General features: G+C 34.8%; 3 protein-coding genes across 4 annotated transcripts in view; 1 reads left to right on the top strand and 2 right to left on the bottom strand.

Annotated features, from left to right (window-relative positions):
• The first annotated feature begins 2622 nt into the window (after nucleotides 1-2622).
• Nucleotides 2623-4537, top strand: LOC127793212 (T-complex protein 1 subunit delta). Its single transcript, XM_052324015.1, has one exon. The coding sequence runs from the start codon at nucleotides 2778-2780 to the stop codon at nucleotides 4383-4385; it is 1608 nt and encodes a 535-aa protein (XP_052179975.1). The 5' UTR covers nucleotides 2623-2777; the 3' UTR covers nucleotides 4386-4537.
• Nucleotides 4538-6702: 2165 nt separating this feature from the next.
• On the bottom strand, nucleotides 6703-9056 carry LOC127793091 (WAT1-related protein At3g18200). Its single transcript, XM_052323874.1, has 7 exons — nucleotides 8811-9056; nucleotides 8630-8692; nucleotides 8437-8553; nucleotides 8034-8268; nucleotides 7789-7947; nucleotides 7531-7682; nucleotides 6703-7204 (listed from the first exon to the last, which is right to left on the bottom strand). Exons 1-7 carry the CDS (start codon nucleotides 8996-8998, stop codon nucleotides 7036-7038), a joined length of 1083 nt encoding a protein of 360 aa, XP_052179834.1. The 5' UTR covers nucleotides 8999-9056; the 3' UTR covers nucleotides 6703-7035.
• Nucleotides 9057-11948: 2892 nt separating this feature from the next.
• LOC127792948 (protein transport protein Sec24-like At4g32640) overlaps nucleotides 11949-23347 on the bottom strand; it is a 28234-nt gene continuing 16835 nt past the window's right edge. For both annotated transcript variants that reach the window (XM_052323630.1, XM_052323631.1), the window contains exons 10-25: nucleotides 21541-21618; nucleotides 21235-21327; nucleotides 21011-21065; nucleotides 20810-20886; nucleotides 20254-20325; nucleotides 20046-20129; nucleotides 18056-18175; nucleotides 17825-17893; nucleotides 16662-16739; nucleotides 16393-16531; nucleotides 15980-16144; nucleotides 14559-14704; nucleotides 14300-14479; nucleotides 13344-13432; nucleotides 13188-13219; nucleotides 11949-12494 (exon numbers count right to left, since the gene is read on the bottom strand). In XM_052323630.1, coding sequence (XP_052179590.1) covers nucleotides 12388-12494; nucleotides 13188-13219; nucleotides 13344-13432; nucleotides 14300-14479; nucleotides 14559-14704; nucleotides 15980-16144; nucleotides 16393-16531; nucleotides 16662-16739; nucleotides 17825-17893; nucleotides 18056-18175; nucleotides 20046-20129; nucleotides 20254-20325; nucleotides 20810-20886; nucleotides 21011-21065; nucleotides 21235-21327; nucleotides 21541-21618 — 1584 coding nt within the window. In that variant the 3' untranslated portion in view covers nucleotides 11949-12387. The remainder of the gene's footprint in view (nucleotides 12495-13187; nucleotides 13220-13343; nucleotides 13433-14299; nucleotides 14480-14558; nucleotides 14705-15979; nucleotides 16145-16392; nucleotides 16532-16661; nucleotides 16740-17824; nucleotides 17894-18055; nucleotides 18176-20045; nucleotides 20130-20253; nucleotides 20326-20809; nucleotides 20887-21010; nucleotides 21066-21234; nucleotides 21328-21540; nucleotides 21619-23347) is intronic.

Here is a 23347-nt window from a genome sequence, read left to right on the forward strand (position 1 = left end):
GCATAAAAAAAATCAATTCAATAATTGTAATTAGACTCTTTTATTGAGGGTGTCAATGATTCGAATTGATCCAATTCTATAAGAATTCAGTAACTGAATCATTTTTAACGGTTCCAAAAAGATAAAAACTATAACCAAACCATTACATATATGAAATCAAACCATGACCAATCCGTCGTATCGGACCAATTTCGCTTCTATCTAATTAACATCTAGCTTCTTAAACATTTTCGTAAAATATGAAATTACAAACATATTTGTTAATTAAAATAAACCCATAATTTCATTAATGCTTCAAGTTTTGAAGTAAAAGTATAACAAAATAATTCATAGACTACATTATCAAATGAGATTACATCGACCATTTAATATAGCAATAGCGCATAAAAATCTAGAAATAAAAAATATCATGAATATTGCTAGTTTCATAAGAAGTGATACTATTTATACGTATATGTATATATACATACCTAAAAAATTATAATATATATAAGTATAATATTGGTTCTGGTTCGGTTTGAACCACAATTTGAAAAAAAAAAATCAGTAACAAAACCAAATATATCGGTTCTTAATTTTTTAGAACCAAAACCTAACCATTAAATTATAGAACCAATCCAAAAGGCACAGTTCAATCTGGTTTAGTTCGATTCACTGATTTTTGGATATTTTTTGACACCCCTATCTTTTATAGATTTCTTACCATATTTTTCAAATAACCCTTTTATATTTTTCTTTTTTGGGCTCAAATTATGATAGAAGGAATTGAAAAGAAGGTATCAATAGCAATTAGTTTTATTTAGGGATAGGCATGATGCAGTTTATGGGGTATTTAATTCAACAAACTAACATGTAATTTGTCATTAAATTAGATCACACAGTCTGATTTGGTGTGCAAAAATTGCACTATAAAATACAGTGCGATCTTGTGTGATTTTTGAGATTCGGTGGTTCTACTACTATTTTGTGAATTTTTAAGTAAAATAATAAAACTAATGCATAAAATCATAATTTTCAAATTTTTACAATATATTGAAGTTTAGATATAAAATAAGTTACAATCCAATCAAAAAATACAAAGTTAAAAGTTTAAAATCCATAACATAACCACATCATATTAATGTTTCTTGAATTCAGCTGCGTGCGGTGGTGTACTGGAGGATGCTTAATGGAGTTACTTATTAACATGCAATAGAAATTGGTTAATATGTTTTAAAATTAAAAACATTTTAGACCTATTAAGTTACAATCCTTGAGCATTAATAGACGACGTCCGCATGTTAGGCTTTAATATATTTTTTATTCTTTTTTATTAATACATTACTTGACCGGTTCAATTTTAATTAAACCAAAAAATCTACAAATCACACGGTTTTGAAATTTCTCAAATCGTGTCAAATCGCTCTCTCTTAAAAATCGTGCCATGCAAACGATTTATGTGATTTATCAATTTTTTTGTCCACCCCTAATTTTATTAATAGAAAATTCATAATATTTATATCAATTTATTATACACTTCTGCATCTAACGTTGGATAAATCTCATATAATAAATTTTCAAAAAAAAAAAAACCTCATACAATAATGATCTTAGCTTTACCTTGTGTTTTGTTTATTTTTTCTAGAACAATCACAAACACTTTTTTGATAATAGATATAGGGCCACAAATTCAATGCTAATCTCAACATTCAATTTGTATTTTTGAATAATTTCATTATTCAACAATTTTATTTTTACCATGTTTGATGTTAGCTAAATTAGTCAATATTTTTATGTTTTTGATACGTCAACATGATATTATTTGTAAAAAATAATTTTATTAATTGTACATTTATTATATCTTATTTTTAATTTATAAACAATTATATTTGTTGATTGAATTATTTAGAATAATATATTTATTATCAATTAATATTTTAAAAAAAAAAAAATAATATGCAATAAATATATTTTATCTGAAAAATGTATTTATTATCATTTAATAATTGACCACATTACCAAATATATATATATAAAAATAACTCAAAATACAGGATTTAAATTGAAGTTACCTAAGATTTACTCTTAACTTAGGTTGCAACGAAACAAAAAAGAAAAAGGGCAACGGTATTTAAAAAAAAATAAAAAAAGCAAGAAAAATACATAAATAAAAAAGGTGGGTTTTTTTAAATATAATTTTAATATAAAAATTATAAAAATAGTCATTCAATCTAAATGTAAACACGAATTCCATAATGCATTAAAATAAATTTAGAAAATAAATTATAAAAAAATTAAAAATTTTGAGTTAAAGATAAAAAAAAATTCACCTTTAACCTCTTTGTGAAAGAAAATACGTTTTTAATTTTTGATATTATAAAATAAGCTTGAAATATTTTTAAAATTATAAAAATGGGTTAATTATTTTTTAATATTTTTCAAAATTTTAATACAAAAACTATTTTAAAAATACTGAAACGATATCACCCTGCATTATAACTATCAACATGCATTATAAGGGTTATAAGTAATTTCTCAATATAAAGATTTGTTTTATGTATTAACTTTAAATTTTAGGGTATTCAATGCAATTTATTCAAATTATAGTTTCGTAATTCACAGAACATTCCCGAACCCTCTCAAACTGCCCAGTAGTAGTCCTCTCTTGTCATTCCCGCCCCTACTCTCTTTCGATCGAATTCTAGGGTTTTGCGACTCATTTGCCTGGCTAGGGTTTCAGATCCATTTCTCTCGCGCACGTCTAGGTTTCAATCTGTCGACTTCCGATCCGCTCATCAATGGCGTCTCTGGCAGTGCAAGCACCACGCGCAGGCCCGTCCAAGACAGAGAGCTACGTCGACAACAAGCGCAAGGAAGACATCCGGCAGGCCAATATCGTCGCGGCCCGAGCAGTGGCCGACGCCGTCAGGACAAGCCTCGGTCCCAAGGGCATGGACAAGATGATATCCACCGCCTCCGGTGAGGTTATAATCACCAACGACGGCGCCACCATCCTCAACAAAATGGAAGTGCTCCAGCCGGCCGCCAAGATGCTCGTCGAGCTGTCTAAGTCTCAGGATATTGTTGCCGGTGACGGCACCACCACCGTTGTCGTAATCGCCGGAGCTTTCCTCAAGCAGTGCCTTTCTCTCCTCACCGCCGGCATTCATCCAACCATCATTTCCGACTCGCTTCACAAGGTCTCGCTTAAGTCTGTCGATGTCCTCACCGCCATGGCTGTCCCGGTCGAGCTCTCCGACCGCGATTCGCTTATCAAGTCCGCCAGCACTTCGCTTAACAGCAAGGTAGTCAGCCAGTACTCCACGCTCCTCGCGCCGCTTGCCGTTGATGCCGTTCTATTCGTTGTGGATCCTGCAAAACCCGATCTCGTCGATCTGCGTGACGTCAAGATTGTGAAGAAGCTCGGTGGGACTGTGGATGACACTGAGCTCATCAGGGGATTGGTTTTTGACAAGAAGGTAAGTCACACTGCTGGTGGACCTACTCGTATGGAAAATGCCAAAATTGCTGTCATCCAATTCCAAATTTCTCCCCCTAAGACTGATATTGAACAATCTATTGTTGTTTCGGATTATTCCCAAATGGATCGGATCTTGAAAGAGGAGAGAAATTATATACTTGGCATGATTAAGAAGATCAAGGCTACTGGGTGTAATGTGTTGTTGATTCAGAAAAGCATTCTGAGGGATGCTGTAACTGATTTATCGTTGCATTATCTTGCTAAGGCAAAGATAATGGTGATTAAGGACGTTGAGCGTGATGACATTGAGTTCATTACAAAGACTCTTAACTGCTTGCCTATTGCTAACGTTGAGCATTTCCGTGCTGAGAAATTGGGTTATGCTGATCTGGTTGAGGAGGTTTCACTTGGAGATGGGAAGATAGTGAAGATTACTGGGATCAAGGAAATGGGTCGAACCACAACTGTGCTTGTCAGAGGGTCAAATCAGCTGGTCCTTGACGAGGCAGAAAGGAGCTTGCATGATGCTTTGTGTGTTGTAAGGTGTTTAGTGAACAAGAGGTTTCTGATTGCTGGTGGCGGTGCTCCAGAGATAGAGCTCTCTAGGCAGTTGGGTGCATGGGCTAAGGTATTGCAGGGTATGGAGAGTTACTGTGTGAGGTCATTTTCGGAGGCACTTGAAGTTATTCCCTATACGTTGGCCGAGAATGCAGGTTTGAATCCAATTACTATTGTAACTGAGCTTAGGAATCGCCATGCCCAGGGTGAGATCAATGCTGGAATCAATGTGAGGAAGGGGCAGATCACTAACATCTTGGAAGAAAATGTGGTGCAGCCACTGCTAGTAAGCACTAGTGCAATCACACTGGCAACAGAATGTGTGAGGATGATTTTGAAGATTGATGACATTGTTACAGTAAGGTAGATTGAGGAGAATTGTCAGGGTTGGAAGGAAAAACTTTTTCTCATATTATCTTTTGGTGTCTGTGTGGTTTTATTTGAGTTGTTTTCTCTTTCTGGTGTTGTTTATGTCTAATGAACCTTCCTGCATTTGTTAAAGCCGATTTTCCTTTGCCATCTTATGGTGTTGAATTAGAACTTTTGTGTTTAACTTAGTCAAATCCATACGATATTGGATATTGGGAGTCATAATCTGTTTTAGGTACATATTTTCCTTTATTTAGTATCAAAGTAGATTATCCAGTGTCACAATGATGATCTTGTGCTGCATGACATTTCTAATCAAATTTGAAAGTATGCTTTTCAATATTTAGGAAATTGATCCCCACATGGGCTTCGAGCCCAATGAGAAGTTATATGTGCATGTGATTTTCCTTTGTGATGGGCTGAAAAATTATTGCAATTATATTCTTCAGCAAAACCGCTCCCAAATGCTAGATTATATATTTTTCTATCAGTTAGCAATCTGTTGTGAACTCCTGAAATGAGTGAAACCGGATAAAAACGATATTTTCCGAAACAAATGTGCATGTATAAAAGGCTGGGGGATATATGATTGTGATTTGTGAAATTTGCCCTAGAACATGGGTTACAGGCATCAGAATAGTTAGATAGCCAAATGCTCAGTTGTGTGTAATTGTTGGGGATGAGCTTGGTTAAAAGTCGGCAAAGAGATGGACAATGCAAGATAGTTGTGGGATTTAAGCTCTTTCCGTTCTTCTCCTTCTTCAGTAAAAAGATGTACAAGAAACTGCATCAAATGCAAAAAGGGTAGGATCCGATTGATGAAAGTATTTAGCCGTTGCTTTAAGCATATAGCTAGCAAATGGATTGTGAGTTGCGGACAAGTTTCATATATGGTTTTTATCCTGCAGTATTTAAAAACTACAGTGTTCAAGCTCTTGTTGTCATTTTCTTCACCTTGTGCTGGATGAAGGGGTTTTCTTGATTGAGGAAATGGTTCTCTCTTCTTGCAACCAAATGCTTGTCTCATTCATAGGCATCTGCCACCGGACACATGAAATGCTTGTAGCCAGGCCAACATATATCGTTACATTATGGTGTGCTTGGCCTGGAAGAGCTGCTTTTGTTCTTGATGGCAACCTAGCTCTGGATGGTTCTGCTCTGTTTTCTTGTAGACTAGTGAGAACTTCAGGTCATTAAAAACTGCCTGATTTCTTTGAAAATTTTCTATATTCTTTCTTTATTAGGTAGCATTTCTCTTTAATTGACCCTTGCGCTCAACTTGCAAGTGAAGTTGAAGCTTATAATTGACTCTTAGGACCATTTGATAGGGGTGAAATTCATTTTTCATCTAAATTTTAGGAAATTCCATCAAACAAAAAAAAAAAATTTTTCATGGAATTTGAATTTCATCTTAGTTCTAAAAATGAAGATTTTTCTCTAAATCAAAGAATTGGAATTTCTAAGGGGATGGATAAGAATTGGAATTTCATATAATTGAAATTTTGTCTCACTTTTCATTCTCCAAACAAACACACCTTAGAGAAATTATCCGTGTGTTTGATTGATGATGTTCCAGGTGCCTTATGAAATTGTTTTGCAGAATCCTTGTTTTTTTGCAGTTCGGTGTTTTTTCATGGTTATTGAGTGGAAAGGCAATTCTAGCAAACCTGGTTGAAGCCTACCTCGATTAGTGTGAATTTTTGTGGAATTTTGACTCTAAATGATACAATTGGAAAATTAAGATAGTCGAGCCAAGTATTTTTGACAGTCCATCTAAGCTTCCATCTTTCCATTTAGCGCATAGGCTTCCTTTCCATGATAAAATTGTAGCAACCACCTAGGGGCTAGTTGCCCTGGGTAATACCCAGATCTGAGGATTTAAATTTGAGTATAATGTGTGGCACTGGTAACTCGCATATTATCCAAGAGTTCAAGGGCAAGGAGGTTAATGGCGATGTCTTTCTAATGTTTCAAATAGTTAGTCTGTTTAACTCTTACAACTTCGAAAGTAGTGTATTATGGTTTTAATTTCTTGGGTTTTTCCTTTCACTCTAAAAGCAAAAGAAAAAGCCCTAAAATGTATTTATTATTGTTGAAAATTCAGGCACGTCATATCTTGAGTGATTGCTTATGCTATAAAAATAATTCTTAACTAGATTAAGATGTCAGGATCTGCTCTTCAAAGATGTTCTTGTTTACTTGTTCGTTCACTTTTAAAATTCAGTAAAAAAAAAATGGAGTGGCAGCAGCCAAGTATACTTCTCAGCCCACTGGAAGGCATCCTCTTCAGAGACCTATCCAATAAATTAAGCAAATAAAAACAAATAAATATCTTGTAATTAATTTCAAACAAGTAGACAGCGTACAATATTCATGAAGCCTCACTTTCAGGCCCAAAGACCAATTAACATCTATCCCATCATCCAAACTTAACTGAAATGGGCTTTCTCTTCAATGCATTGTTAGGCCTAAACCAGCTTTGATTAGTTTGACATTTGAAAGAAAGAAAAGCCAGAAGGATGAACTTAGGTTTACATGTTGATGATATATGCTGGGACTGAATCTCAGCTTTGTAGGGACCCATCTTCTCCAAAGATGGTTCTTTTTCTTCTAAGTTTGGACTCTGTTGATCTGTTAGCAAAGGGTGTTTATCGGGGAATGTCAGATTGGACAACAGATTCTTCATCTTTACTGTCAATTTCAAGAAGATGCTTCCTCAGCGTCTCTTCTTTGCCTTGGCTTCCCACTCTTTCTTCCATGGTTTTTCCCCACAGAACCAAGTAGAGGCCAAGTACAATGAAAACTGCACCAATAATCCTGCAAGAGAGCATGCTTGGGATGTTACTGGCAAAAAGGAGATTTGAGGATGAAAAAACATATATACATGTGTGTGTGAGCGTGTGCATGCATTAGCAGTAAGTTGGCATCACATTTTCAAGACTTCATTCTACTAGAGTTTATGAAATGTCTCAAAAACATTTTATAGTTCTTGTGACAAATTTTGTCTTGATAATCAAGTTGAGTTTTCTTCTCTTAAAAAGATTTGTCCATTATTCATGCTTAAAGTTATGCTGACCATACGTAGTGAGATTAAGGCTTGATGCATTGTTGTTATGCTTAGAGCTATGGGAAATATAACATACCCTCCAGAATATAACTGATCACCAAGCACCACAAATGCCATGACAGCAACTAAAACTGTTTGAACTGGCTGGAAGACGGCAACAAAGAGAGGGCCCCCTTTGTAAATGCACCAAGTTTGAAGGGAAAGGACAATCCCAGAGGCGATAATTCCCTAACTCAAGCAAAAGGTGATCACAAATTAGATTCATATGCATAGCCCATATTAGTTGGGACAATCAGGAAGAAGTTAATTCTTAGATTGGTACTAAGGATATTACAGCATATAAAATTGCAAAGATCTCTTCTCCTGACTTGATTTTCCAAAGCTCAAGATCAGTTTCTACAAAAGAGGCTATGACTAAGAACTGGATCAATCCAAAGAAGACTGTAAATGAGGTCAGTGACAGTTTAGCTGGGTACTTCTTCACCAATGGAGCCTGCAATATTACATAATGTGACTGATCAGTTTTCCAGTTCATCACTTTGTACAACATATTTGAATGGTGTTTCATCATGTACAGACCTGAAAGACTATCCAACCAGCCCATGATAGGCAGTGCCCAATCAAGTATATACAGCCCCATGTCCAGCTTTGAACTCCCACCGGAGATGATGACGAATTTCCTTGCGGCTGCTCTACCTGGTGCAGAAGAGGGGGACCTTTGTACAAAGTGATAATAGTGGCACCTCCCACACTTGCAATGGTACCCAAGATTTTTGCCAACCCCTCTTTGCTTGCTATACTAACTTGCTCCAGCCTGAGAGGGGAAGAGAGGTGAAAATAGTTAGATAATTTCTCAGCAAGAAGAAAAAAGAAGTTAGATAAACTTCAAATCTACAGGTGCAGACATACAGATATACATAAAGAGAAGAAAATGTGTGTGATATTCAAGATTGAAAAGTGAACACCTGATATATATACATACTTCAGGGCAGAAGCCATTAGGAAAGTAATTGCAGGAACTGAGTTTTGCATTGCTGATGCAAAGGTGGGATTTGAAAAGTACAATCCCAAAATGTAGAATCCTTGGTTTGCAGTAATTCTGCAGCCATAGAAGGGGCTGAAAATGAGTAAAAGGAAAACAAAAGGAAAAAAGGAGATGAAATGGAACTGCTTACCCCACTAAGGCTAGGAGGAAAAACTGGACCAGAAGGGAGAAAGTAAGAGGTGGCCTTTCTTCCCTGTAAACAAAGAGAAAATGTTAACCAAGACCAGAAGAAGACAAACCATCTCTGCGTGTGATATATATATATATATGTATGTATATATGCAATTAGCAGCAGCCGATCAAAAACTCACTTCTCCAAGAAATAGGCAAAGGGGCTCAACAAAACCAATGCAATGATGTTCCTATAAACTGGGTAAACAACTTTGCTGACACCAATGTTGAGAGCAAGCCTGGAGACAATGTGAAACCCTGCAAAGCAGAACTGCAGAGCCAGCAGTGCCAGAAGCAGCTTCATTTTCTCTATGCTTGCCCTTGCCATATCTTTCACCTCTTTCTTCCACTGGTGGCCCTTAATTTTGTTCAAGTACAATCGATAGATATGGAGGTACTTTACACAGGTACGCACAAACATATATATATATATATATATATGGACATATACATGCATGTATGAAGAGGCATATTTTAGATGTTGGTATTATTTGATGCATGAGGGTAGCAAACTACCTCACAGGCATATGCAACGCAATCATGGAGTTGTTATGAAGCATATCTGTATCTAAAAAAAACTTATTTATTTAGTTATTTAATCCCACAATATGGTTTATATACAAACAATGCATGCATATGATGAGTGGAAGGGTGCAACATTGATACTTGTAGCTTTGTGCTCTGAATGTAATCTGTCAACTGCAGTGATTTGCCTTTATCAAAATCCCATTTGTTAGTTGACTTGAGGATTGAATTCTGTTGGGGAGACAGGGCATAATTAGAGCATGTTGGCCAGGTAGTTAAAAGAAAAGGCCAACCTCTTTCTTTTCATTGATCATGATCCCAATTTTTATATTCATTTTTATTTATTTTATTTTGTGTAAGACCATTGTGTTACGGTATTATTATTTGTTAAGTTTAGATCATTGTACAAACATTTTTTTTCTTTCCAATCACTTTTTTTATTACAATATTTTTGGGCAATAATAACTAGAATTTAATACAAATCAAGAACTTTTCACGTAAATTTTTGAACTCTACTTGTTCATTTTATTGCCTTTGAATTTTTATCTACAACATATTCCAAACTTGAATAAAGGAGGGGGGGTGAGTTTTGGTAGTCAATATAAGACATAAAACTCATTGCATCAAATAATATGAATTAGATAATTAGGTATGATATAAATTGTGAGAGCTCCTATAAAAAATAAGATCATAAATAAAAATGATTGATAAAATAGAATTCATATAGTAAACTCCACCTAATGAGATAAAAATTGATATGTTATTGTTGTGTTAAGTTGTCAAACAAAAATTTAAGGTGGTGTTCTTTTTGTATTTCAGTTTTGAGTTTTAATTTTTGAATTTATTTTGAATTTTGTGTCTTGAAATTTCTAAAAACGTATTTTTTTATCATTCCGAAAAATTGTTTCTTAAAATTAAAAATTAAAAAATTCGTTTATTTTAAAATTTTGAGAAAAATTATTTTATGATATTTTATTCAAAGAATTTGATTATTATTTAAATTGAAATAATTTAATACTAGTATACTATTAAATAATATATATATTTTGAAGTTATTGAATGTTGGAATATTTTTTTTCCCATTATAAAAAAAAATACAAACAAGAAATAAATTAACTTTGATAAAAAATAGAAAATAGAGAAATAAAAATTAACTTTGGTAAAAATAAATTAAGTTATTGACGAATCTGGCTTCAGGAGGAGCCAGATTTGGCTAGAGGAGAAAGAATAGCAAGAGGAGGTCAATCTGAGTTGCTAGAGGAGGCAAAGGAAATGGATCAGTCGATCTGACTGTTTGATGGTAGTGGCTGAGGACGAACGATGATTGTCAGAGGGGGCTGATCTCAGTTGCTAGAGGATGTGGCATCGGATTTGGGTTGCTTTTCAAGGAGGACGATGACTGTGGCTAGAGGACAAACGACAATGGTGGTTAATCTCAGTTGTCGGTCGACGATAGTATTCTTCGAAAGAATAGAAGAGAACATAGAAGAGAGAGAAAAAGAAGAGAATAGAGGCAGTAAGCGTTTTTCGTGTTGAGTTTTACAACGTGTTTTGGTTGAAAATGGCCAAAATGCATTTTTAGTGTTTTGAATTTTGTTTGTAATTTTTTTTTTGTGTTTTGAAATATACATTTTTATAAATGAATAAATAAATGCATTTTGATTATTTTGAAAAACTAAAAATAAAAAATAGCCTAAAAACAGTAAAGAGAACAAGCCCTAAACTTAACTTCAATTCTAGTCGCTTCAATTATACAGACAAAAAAAAAAAATTAAGATAAAAGAAAAGGGAAAATCCATAGAAAGAGTTGATAAATCCTAAGGTAGTGAAGGGATTTTCTTTTTTACTTTTGTAACAAACTGAATGGTTTTCTTTTCTCAAATATTATATGTAATGAAGTTTTATTCAGTTCATCTTATGCATTAATTAATGGTCCAGCTATCATGATTGGATAGGAAGAAAATGAAAGAAAAGTTGGGGAAGAATCAATGTTTGCACGTGGTCCTTCCTATCATCTTGTTATTTTTAAGACCTAAAACAGTAACCTAACGAAGGAAGAAGCACGTGATTTGAGGACAAACTGTCCCATATGCAACTATAATATTGAGGTGAAAGATGCTAATTCACGAGCCAATGGGCCTAACTTCTGCCAAATATATATATATATATATATATTAAAAAAAAAACTTCTTGCTATACATTATTATTTTTCAATTTTTTATTCATCTTTCTTTTAGTTTTAGATACTGTGTGATGAGGATTATATTTTTAACTTTGGGACCTTAAATCCCTTGAAATTTAGTAAGTTCATAGGGACATGATTGAAGCTTGAAATAGCCTGGTTATGTGAAAAAGGAAAGATAAAAAGGAGAAAAATATAGTTAAAAACTCAAAAATTTTAAGTATGATCTGAATTATAAAAATATTTTAGAAAATATTAATAAATTAAAATTCATGCAACAAATCTAGCAAGGTGAAATTAAGACATCATATACAGTTTTGTATACAAAATTTTACAATCATCAGCAAGCACCACCGCAAATCTTAGTCCTACTAATGGGATTGGAATACATAAATATTTCCTCTTTATATATGACCAAAACCACCCTAAAAACAACACAATCATTAACAAACACCCACGTCACAATTTTTTTCCTAAATTGAAAACAGAAGCTAGCTTTAGACACTGCCTAGGAACTGCAGTACAACATAACCGCTGCAGGACGTCGAACTTGAATTCAAGACTCAAAAAGTTTCACTTCCATAGGCTCACCTCACGAACTCTTTATTGGTATTAAGCAACAAAAAGTATTAAGGAATGGTACAAAACCAATAGGCTATCACACAGAGTTCAAATACATTCTATCTGAAAAATAGAACACTAACTCACCATGTAATAAACCCACAGTTTATACATCTTTCCCTGGTTCTATGAGAAAGCAGGAAACAGAAAGGAGGGGGGAGAAAAAGACGAAATGAAATCACACAAAACATATCGATCAAGTATTATTACCATATTGACCTTCCTAAACTATTTCAAAACTTTGATCTCAGCTTGCTGGTCACCAAAAAATTTAATCCACAGTGCCGCTTTGGGGAATACCAGATTGCATTTTGTTTTTCCTGTATTATCTCAATCTCCAAGTGTATGGCTCAATCCAAAAATGTAGATCAGACCAGAGATGGGTGCCATCAAGTCATTTTACTTTGAATCTGCCGGTGGATGTGTACCAAAAACTCGACGTACGAGAGGCCAGAGGGAGTCTTGTCTTCTACCATATAAGAGAAGAACAGCATTCCTGGTGGAAGAACAAAACAATAAAACAAAAACGAACATCAGTAAAGTCACAGAAAATGCATTTCAAGTAGACTGGACGGACTAGGTTTCCCAACTCATTAACCAATTACATTTTTTCCGGTTCAGTATAAATCTGTTTATGAAAATGGTTTGGTGGGAAGGTTGGGATGATCGTGTGCTCTTAGAATTGAATTTCAGAGTATCTATATGCAAGATTATGAACACCAGCCTAGATATGCCGACACAATTGTGAAAATGGTTTTATTGGAATGTTTGAAGATTCGAGAATGATATTGACTTCAGGAAAAGCACATAACAAAAGCCAAATTATCGACCAAAATTTTAAAAATGTAGTCTTCCCTTCAATAAATTAATATATAGGCCACAAGAAAAAAGAAATGAAATTCCAGTAAAAGTATAAATTATTTGAGGACCTTCCATGACTGATATATTCCAAAAACTAGCTGACGGGCAGCCATCAAACAAGCCCCCTAATTGGGTATGTGCAGCAGCTGCTTTTAATTAAAGAAATAAATGACACAAGTCGGTAGAACGCCCACGCTTTTGTTGCATATAACGCATTTATAAATACATGATTAAAAATGATAAAAGAAAGAGTAAGAAGATTCATTTGGTCTTAATAAAATTATTGCTCCTTAAATATGTGATTGTCAAACTGTTCCAATGCACTGACCTGATGAATCTCCTTTCTTGCACAGCTTTAAGCTGCAAAGAGATAAAAATGCCAATTATTATGACATGTATCAATTAATTTTATATTGAATATATTCAAAATACAAACTAAAAAAATGCATGTATAAGGACAAATTTGCATGAATATCAACCATACCGGAGGTAAGAACATCTTTGGCTCCTTATCTCGTTTACAACATCATTTAGCTTCTTTGACAGTGGATTGTCATATGGTTGTAGTACAAACTGAAGCCAAAGAAATGAAGTCATCAACCAGAAAAATATACAAGCATCCCAGCAGATAGAACAAAGGCGACAAACAAATTTATTAGACATCTCATTTTCATCAACGAATCAATCATATGCATGCATCAACTATGCAACTATGACACTTAAAAAGCAGGAAAAATAAGTCCAGCTAATCAAAGGTTTTTTGCAATCATGAAAAAGCTTACATTGAAAAATTTGAAGTTATGGAATGCAAGTCAACAGATATAATGTACAGGACTTCCAATCAGGATCATTAGTTCAACTCAAGAGATCAGAAAGTTCAATTAGAAAAAAAATCGACCCAAGAATTGTAAATTAAATACAGAATAATGCTAGGAGTCATGATTGATGATGGTGCCATCAGTGGCGCCTCCTCATTAGAGGATGTTAAGGAAACCATGTGTCATTGTCTCCTCTTCTACCCAACACCTCCTCCAATGAGGATGCGACACATGACCGATGACACCTAACATTATTGTATTTATGTACAGACATCAGAACTTTGTAAATCCTATATGAGCTCATCTGCATCAATTACGAAACAAATAATCATAACCAAACCAATATGGTTAGGACTAGGACACTCAATCAGGACCACAAGTTCAACCCAGAATCAGAGAAGTTATTTAGTAAGAATAGCACTGCAAGAACTCTTATTAAATATATCCAGAATTCACGACCTTTGTCAATTCCATACAGGTCCATCCTGGGAATTACTAAACAAATCATCATGCATCACTTGTCAAGTATGAGCCTAGCATCAAGAACATTCCTGCCTCGAACTCATATGCATTATTACATTGTTGGACAGAAGGACAAATTTCAAAATGAAAATAGACCCACCTGAGTTGGAATATCATCAACAAGGGAAATCCCAAAAAGTTGTCTAATGATATCAGGATCCACAGAGTTCCCTATGTAAATTAAACAATCCTCTCCATTTTCGAGAAGATAAATCCCATCATCATTCACGTGTTCACTGGAAAGGGGAATAACAGGAGGTATAGGAGTTCTTTCTGTCTCCTGTCAATTCAGAAGTAGCACGACAAGAATATTAGAACAAGAGAAGATTTCATGTACAAAACATAGGTTTTATTCATACCTTCAAGTCAAGGTCATGAATGCTTATCATCCTGGGGTACACTAGAGGGATTGCCAAAGGAGTAGAAAGAGAAGAAACATAATTGATCCAAAAGGACCGGTCATCTATTCGCCCATCAGTTCGTAGTCCTGTACTTTTAAGCAAAGCTGAAATAAAATGTGAAATGTGTGAGTAAATATTCAAAATTATATTTAACAGCAATATTGTATGAAACAAAACCTATGGGTTCAACCATTTTAAATCCAAATTGCTGGGCTCGAACCAGCAATCTGGGTTCAGCAATGGCTAAACCCATTGATGGCGGTGGTCAGTAATGACATCCGACCATCAGCAGCTATTTTTTTATTTTGTATTTTTCTGTAATTAGAGAGAGAGAGTTTGAAAAGTCCGGGATTAAATGGTCATTTTACCTAGATTTTAACAGTAGGGGTGTTCATTGTAATTTCTGAAAATGGAAGGTGATCCTTGTAATTAGACTTTACTCCAGGGGTGTTATTTTAATTTAACCTTTATATTGATAGATGAATGTGAAGCCATACAAGAAAAGATAATAAGAAATAAGATTATACATAATAAGGTTGATAAATTTATATTTTATATTTATAGGTGAATGAAGGAATTAAATAAGAAATGAGACTATACATAACAAGGTTGGACAGGGCACCTATTGAAGATTTATGGGAGATGCAATTAGGATAATTTGGTCATGTGAAAAGAATAGTAGTAGATGCACCTATGAGGCAGAAGTTTGTAACAGAAGCAGTAGAGGAAGACTATAGAAAACTTAAACATCACATAGAATATAACGGCTTTATAAAGGATATGACCAATGATAGAAATGACTGGACATGTAAAATTCATGTAGGTGACCCAATTTCCTGGAATTAAGGCTTGCAATTATAGTTGTATACGTTATATTTATAACAATAAGATCTGCAGTGATACATGAAAACATATCAATACCAGAACATACTAATAACAAAAATGGTCACTTGAGGATACAAGATTGATAGTTGGGAAAATGTTTAATTGAGTTATCTTGCTGAAAACAAGACAAAATTTAGAGTTGAATTTATTATTTGAATCTTCAACAACTAAAAAAATTAACACATTTTGCATGATATCAAGATGACAACCTTACGAAGAGAAAATTAATGCCAACCACTAGAAGATTTGCTCAAAACCTAATAGGAGTCAATTTAGCATCAGATCATACAATAACTTTCCAGTACTTAATTTAGCATCAGATCATACAATAACTTTTCACTTGTACATATATCCTAATATTTGGTGACATCAACAATGGTGGACAAAGGCATTTCAACTAATAGCATACTGAAAGCAAGAAAAAGCCAAAGATCAATAATTCTACGGTAAAACATCCAGACAAAATTTGGATTTACATGCACCAAGAAACATACCAAGAGTGTATAGAGGAAGAAGTTTAAGTGCCTCTGGAAGGATAAGCTGTCCAGTTGATGATACTGTAGCACAAAATTTGCGATATGAATGCAGGATGTTGATGCAAAGGTTTGTCACTTGCTCCCGGACTTGCAGGAGTGGAGTTGAAGGAACTTCACTTGCCGCTACATGTTAGGTGCAATTAAATATAGCAATTAGTATTATTCTTCTCTTGGAAAGAGATAACAGATACACACATTCACTAGATACTGGGAATATATACACGCACACATATACAGAAACATATATAGACACAGATATACGGCCATTCCAAGAAAAACAAAAATATGGCTGAGCAGAAACAGGTCATCAGACATATAACTAAACAACTATTGTCGCATTTTAAGAAGACATAAATATTATAATCACCTACCTTGCTTCAAGAAACAAGTGAATTGGGTGTCCAAGTCAGCTGTGCGGAAAAGATTACTTAGCAGACTTGTGCATGGCAATGATAAGGTAGAAACTCGTATTCTTCTTTGTCCATACACAGTTGTGTAAAGAAGAGCGCACTGCAGCATAAAATGCACCAACAAAGAGTTTAAATGGTAGCAATGAATTTAAGGATAATAGAAGCTGTTATGTAGAAAGGTTAAAGCTGGATATAAATTGCCTCAAATAGTAAGTAAATAGATGTTGGACCTGAAAAGCACATTCTGAGCCATCCTGGAGTTTGTCATCATGTTTCAAAGTTACCATTATAGTTTTGTCACAGTCAATCTACACAAGGGAAAAGCTAATTAGGAGGGGAACACAATCCATACTAGGAATTAACAAAAATCAACTTCATCCTGTTGGACAATTATGCAACAGCAATTAGGGAAGACAATAGAAAGGGGAGAGAGAGGGGGGGTAGAGTAAAGCAGGGAGAGTAATGCACAAACTAATTTGAAAAATGAACACTACAGGAAGACCCCCAACATGAGCACAGTATTTTCTAGGATGGAGCAGAGGAACCTGAAAGGGATCGAGAGTCATGCCAGCTGAACAAGGGAGTACAAGGCTAGATAAGTAACTGTGAGTTCATATCCAAAGTTTGCTGCTTCCTATTGTACATGACAGTTTATAGATTGTTGTAGAGTTGGTTGATAGTTATAAGGGGGTGGTCTTCAGCTACTTGGTTAGTGTTGGTGCCTACTGTAATGCTTGTATATAAAGCACTTCTTGTATTGAACAAGGAATAAAGAACCATTTCTCTTTCCCTTCATAAAATCTGATCTTCTTCCTCACTTTCCCTCTCGAAGAATACACTCTCTTCAACTTCTCTATTAGCAGTTCATAGGCAATAAGCCAGAAAGCTGATCGGGGGCTATAGCTGTGAGTTTGTCATTAACAGTTGTTATCACAATTATGAAGGCATTATGTTGGCATTTCACATGGCATAAAAAAATAATACAGTCTAGATACACATCCAGAAAATATGGTATCAGGAAAATATAAAAAATTGGAAATATGACATTGAAATTGTCAAACCTGTATAGATATGACGATAGATAGAAATCGTTGGTGAGCTAGAATTTATGCAGGCAACCCTATCTAATGTGGATTAAGGCTTCATCTATTGTTGTTGTCAAGCCTTTTATCAGAGAGAAATTGTGGTCTTAAGATAAAAATTTTCATGTAAATGGATAGACTAGCTTAGATTACATAACTCAAACTATCTTAAATAAAACCTTTGACATGCTTGAAACTTGAAACTTTTTTTTGCAGAATTGCACAACACCACACACTAATGAAAGAGAGAATCTGAAAGCATCATTGAGCAATACTCAAATGACCAAGCACCTCATAAAAGCAAAACTTACTGCTGGTAGGTCAACGTCAGTCGGAATGCGCTTACAGAAGTTGCCAAAGTATTCTTGAACTTGAATACCCTAAAAAGAAGGCAAAACACCCAAAAATTAGTTCTACACACTCTCTCTCTCTCAGGGGGGTGGGGGGGTATTTTAAATATTTGTTATCTAATTTAGAAAATTAGAATAAAAAGAACTACCTATACCATCACATTGAATGAGTTGGGTGATACTAAAACTGACCTGGCTACATCTTACACGCATGACTGCTTCAAAACCTTGCGGTCTTGTGACATTCCATCGAAGATCATTGTAAAGCTTGGCAGAATCAGAAAGCGCAGAGAATGGGTAATAGTAATACACCTGCAAGAAAAGATTATGTGATTGAGGTCCACACCTTTAGATATATTCATATGAGAAACAAAATAGTAAAAAAATACTTAGAATCTGATATATATTACTTGTTTGGGGGAAATTACAGTTTATTAATAATTGAAATAACTCGGTTTCCAGCAAGAAATTTGGTTGCTTTGAGAAAAGTCTTCATGCAATGTTTTTAGTTCTCATTCATAAATAGGCAAGTTCTAATGACGCTCAAAAGTTCCATGGGCTGGGTTAGTTTGTAACCTTGACATGGAAAAAGCATATGGCCACATTAATTGGAGTCTTCTTATCAGTACCTTGGAAGTTACCCCCTTTTTTGTTTTGATTCATGGCATTCCTAAATCTTTTTTTCGGCGGTTTTACAGGGTGAGACAAGAGAGTCCTTTATTTCGTTTACCTTTTGTAGGAGACCATAGTGTTGGGTTAGGAATCATAATAGTTGTCAAGTATGAATGGACCATTAAAGCTGGGAAGGAAGAGAGCTAGACAACACTGAAGAAGAAGAAGAAGAGGGGGGGACACAGTGGAGAGAAAATCCAAATGTTCCTATTGGGAGTATAAATAATAATAAAAAAGATAAAATTAACCCTCTATCTGCTGCAAGCTTAAACTTTTAGATAAGATAGCGGTGGTTAACAATTTAACATGGTATTAGAGCAAATAAAAGTCTTGAGTTCATACCTCACAACTAACCCAATATTTAAATTGTTGCATGTGCTTAGACTAGTTATGCAATGAAGCCTTGCCACATGTGAGGGATTGTGTTGAGAGTAAAAATAATAATATAAGAAATAAAGTTAACCTACAAGCTTAAACTTTTAAATGAGATGGTGGTTAACAATTTAACAGTTCTAATCAATGGTTTTTGTGTTTTGACAACTTCAGACTCCCATCTATAGTGGAGGTTTTAGGGTTTTAGTGTTGAGGACCATCAATGGAGTATAATGAGATTAATGGAAGGACCATCAACTGATGGTTGGACTATCTCCTGTGATTGGTTGAGAACAAACTCCTTAAAGGAAGAAGCAAGGACTCAACAAGCCTGTAACTAAAGCATCCAATTCACAAGCCATTGCAAGTCTTGTACGAATGGAGGCAACAGAATTGATGTTTGGATCCTAGACCTTGCCTCAACTTAAGCTTTGGAGGCAACATAATTGGAGCCCTCAACTTTAAATGGCTGAGGGAGCACCGCATGCATTGCATTTGGATTGAGAGTATTATATACCAAGCCAAGGAGATGTTAGGAGGATCAATTGAGAAGCAATCTACAAAGGATGGATTATGGTGATTCGTTTATCACCTATAAAGCACATACACTCCTTAGGGGTTGCCTTACCAATGTAGCCAACATGTCGAACACTTTGACACACCTCCACTAGTCGAGCACACCCTCGTGGTGTGTCCAACACTTTCTTAAATTTTTTTAAAAGGATACAAGGGTCCTATGTGCAAACACTTTGAAGACTAAAAAACAATGACTTTTTTTTTTTAACTCTTTAGTGTCCTAATGTAGCAATTGCATAATCCTTTTGTTTCTACACGTTTTGATTGCATGACTGTTCAATTTTCATACCCTTCAAGCTTTTATTCTCTGGCTCTTTAAATGTCGACTGGATTGAGAGGGATGAAAACGATTGCATTGTGAGTTGATTACTAAACAAACAAACTTTGCCGTATAAATTGTTAAAAGCTTGGATAATTATTTGGTAACAATCAATATAGTTTCTTTGTTTATTAATAAGTTTTGAATGGACAATTTGAGTTATGATTTTGGATGATTATAAAGGAAAAAAGGCTTTCTCAAACAATCCCCAACTTAGAATAATAAAGGTAATTCATGAAATACCTGGCCACCAGTTGTTCTTGGGATAACAGAGATAGAAGCAATATCTACATAACTTTGGGTGGTAACAAAAACATCAACACAGACCTGAAAACAGCCATTAAGCATAAAATTGAAGGAAAATTATGATTTCCATCACAAGTCTCATCCAACTATCCAAATAGGTTTCAGACTATGTTGAATAGGAAAGAACAAAATAGCCAAACTCCACCTGGTACTCTGCAAGCTCAATAGCCATCGTCTTTAAAGTTTTGTCTGCTGGTTGAAGTAACTTATGCGCCTCCTAAAAGTTAACAAGAATATCATTACAAACCTAGAGTAAGTTCAACTACTAAATTTGTAGGGAAAAGTTATCATCACAGTTGGATACCAGTACATTTTAGGTCTGATCATCATCCTCATTTGAAATTTATAAGATTGAATAACTCCAAGATATTGTTTAAGGCAATTTTCTCATCAGAAAGCATTCCACATAGTTTATCGTAGACATTCCCTCAATGTATAGGGCACGGATAAAAGGCCACAGGTAGTTCAGAAGAGCAGGAAATACAGGGATGTTAGATGCCTATACTTGGGAATGATTTAAGTGAGACACCTCCACTGGAATGGAGGACAACTTCAGAGTACACCAATGAAGCAAAGGAGCACACCTTCCAGGAATTCACAGGCAGGGATATGAAATGGTTGAAAAAGCAAGAAAAAGTACACCAGTAGACATCATTGGACAGCGAGCAACAGGCATATATTAATATATGAGATAACCATACCTTCTCTCCAGCAGAGATATTCGTCCTCCCGTCAGCCTCTCTGGAAGACAGGGCTCCAGTGCCAACTGATGGCAAGACTGCAAACAAAAATAAAAATATTAATAATTTCTTTTTTCTAAAAAGGGAGAGGCAAAATAAGGTAAAGAAGCTTAGAAACAGAAAAGGACTAGCAATTAGATGGTAGAAAGTTTGTGAATTTACCTGACTGAAATACTAGAACTTTCCCTCCAGTACTCTTCATAGCCAAGAAAGCAGCCTGAAGAAATAAAAAGATACAGATTCAACATAACATGTTAAGATGATCAATATATTTGAACCCATAAAGTAGTATTAAGCATACAATTTCTCATTTTTAAGTCTTATCGACAAAATATTAGATGGTTAGTAAAGTTGTAAAGAAAATGAAAAACAAGAAAATGCCAAACCTTGACTGCTGCACCAAACGCTGAATCGGCAGTTCTATTATTCTGAAACATGGTTGGAATGCTTTCTAGCAACAGCTCTAAATGTTGACGGCACTGAATGCTCAAAACAAACAACCAATTCACTTAAAAATAACATAGAAATTCTCTACGAAAGAGAAAAATATATCAAAAACAACCATTCAAAAAGATATTCACATATTTACAAATAGCCCTACCCTCAACACCACCACCCCCCCCCCCCCCCAAAAAAAAAAATAATAATAATAATAATAATAATACAAGACAAGGAAACTAAAAGAAACTGACCTCAGAAAGTTGAACAATAACATCACTTTGAAGAGGAGTGTAAACATCATTTACATCAGGAACTATAAGCATCAGTGGCTGTTACACAGATTCAAGAGTAAAAGTAAGCACCCAGTAAAAAATTGAGTTTCAATATGATTTGTTAGTTCTAATTCTACTTTCTTTTTTCAGCCTTGTGACATCTAACACTAAGAACCAAATGTTAATGTTATCAAGAAAATGTTAGGTCAGCACTACCCAAAACACACATGGCATGGTCAAACAAATACATACCACAAGAACAAATCTCTACAACAGAAAACAACCCCAGGCACAACTAGCAGATCAGCAAAGAAAGCACCCAGGTGACAGCACAAATTATTCATGTCTTCATGATAGAATAAGAGTTTCAGTGCTTTATAAAATATATCACTGAATTATTGTCTCTCCCCATGCCATGTTCCAGATGTATTATTAACAAATAGGTCTGTTAAAACAAAAACTTAAAACCAACTTCCATTCAGAGATTTCAGCATTAGCCATAAGTCTTTACTATCCTAACTTAAAACACAATCCTTTATTATGGTAACCACTAGGGAATCACCAAATGCACTTGCTAAAAGCTTCAGAAAAAAGTATTACATTGAAGCATTTAATGAGAACACTGAGCAACCACCTCATGTAAGCTAGTCACTTCTTGGTTTTCTTATTATAGCCAGACACCCTTGTAGTTTACTTTTAGCATTTAAGATCCCTATGCTTTACTCTCTCTTTTTCAGTGACACCCCTTCCAATTAAGAAGAACTGCAAATATAGCCCAGTGTATCTTTGAAGAAAAAGTAAAGCATAGGAATCTTAAATGCCAAAAATAAACCACAGGTAGTCTCCTCGAAAATTGCCCAAACTACACGGGGTCTAACTAGAATTTGCCCCCCTTTTTTATTCAAGTGATGTGCATTCACCACACACATTTATCTGATTAACAACATATTCAGCCTTTATCCCACTATGTGGGGTCGGTTACATGAATTCTAGACTTCCATGTATTTCTATCTTTTGTCATATCTTCATTTAGGTCCATACACTTCATATCAAACTTTAATGTCTCTCCCAAAGTCTTCTTGGGTCTGCCTCTACTTCTTTTTTTGACTAATTGTTCCATTTCATCAACTCTTCTCACAGGAGCGTCTCTTGGTCTCCTTCTCACATGACCAAACCATCTTAGTCTAGTCTCTCTTATCTTCTCCTCGATTGACACTACTACTACCTTATTACGAATAACTTTATTTCTAATTTTATCTTTTCTTGTATGACCACACATCCATCTTAACATCCTTATCTCTGCTACGCTCGTCTTTTGCTCATGTTGGTATTTGACTGCCTAGCATTTTGAATCATACAATAAGGCTGGTCTTATAGCTGTCTTATAAAATTTTCCTTTCAGTTTTAATGGGATTTTACTATCACATAATACCCCTGATGCATTTCTCCATTTTAGCCAACCTGCCTTAAATCTATGTGTGACATCCTCGTGAATTTCTCTATCTTTTTGAATCACTGATCCCAAATATCGAAAATGGTCTATTCTTTGTAAGATTTAGTCTTCCAATTTTATTATAACATCCTCTACTCTTGCATTCTTACTAAATTTACATTCCATATATTCTGTTTTCTTTCTACTTAATTTAAATCCCTTAGATTCTAACTTGTTTCTCCGCTTAGTGTTCACTCCTTTTGTTTCATCCACCAACATTATGTCTTCTGCAAATAACATACACATTTATCTGATTATTTGAGAGAAAATCAGGGGAAAAAAATCGCATATTTT

The sequence above is a fragment of the Diospyros lotus genome, unplaced genomic scaffold, assembly GCF_014633365.1.
Source record: "Diospyros lotus cultivar Yz01 unplaced genomic scaffold, ASM1463336v1 superscaf1, whole genome shotgun sequence".
Lineage (NCBI taxonomy): Eukaryota > Viridiplantae > Streptophyta > Magnoliopsida > Ericales > Ebenaceae > Diospyros > Diospyros lotus.

Excerpts from the sequence above, each read along its gene's own strand:
- LOC127793212 (XM_052324015.1), top strand. The coding sequence starts at position 2,778 with ATGGCGTCTCTGGCAGTGCAAGCACCACGCGCAGGCCCGTCCAAGACA.
- LOC127793091 (XM_052323874.1), bottom strand. The coding sequence starts at position 8,998 with ATGGCAAGGGCAAGCATAGAGAAAATGAAGCTGCTTCTGGCACTGCTG. Across the intron at positions 8,554-8,629 it reads TTCCTCCTAGCCTTAGTGGG|AATTACTGCAAACCAAGGAT; the intron begins GTAAGCAGTTCC and ends CTATGGCTGCAG. Across the intron at positions 7,205-7,530 it reads GATCAGTTATATTCTGGAGG|GATTATTGGTGCAGTTTTCA; the intron begins GTATGTTATATT and ends GCTCTCTTGCAG.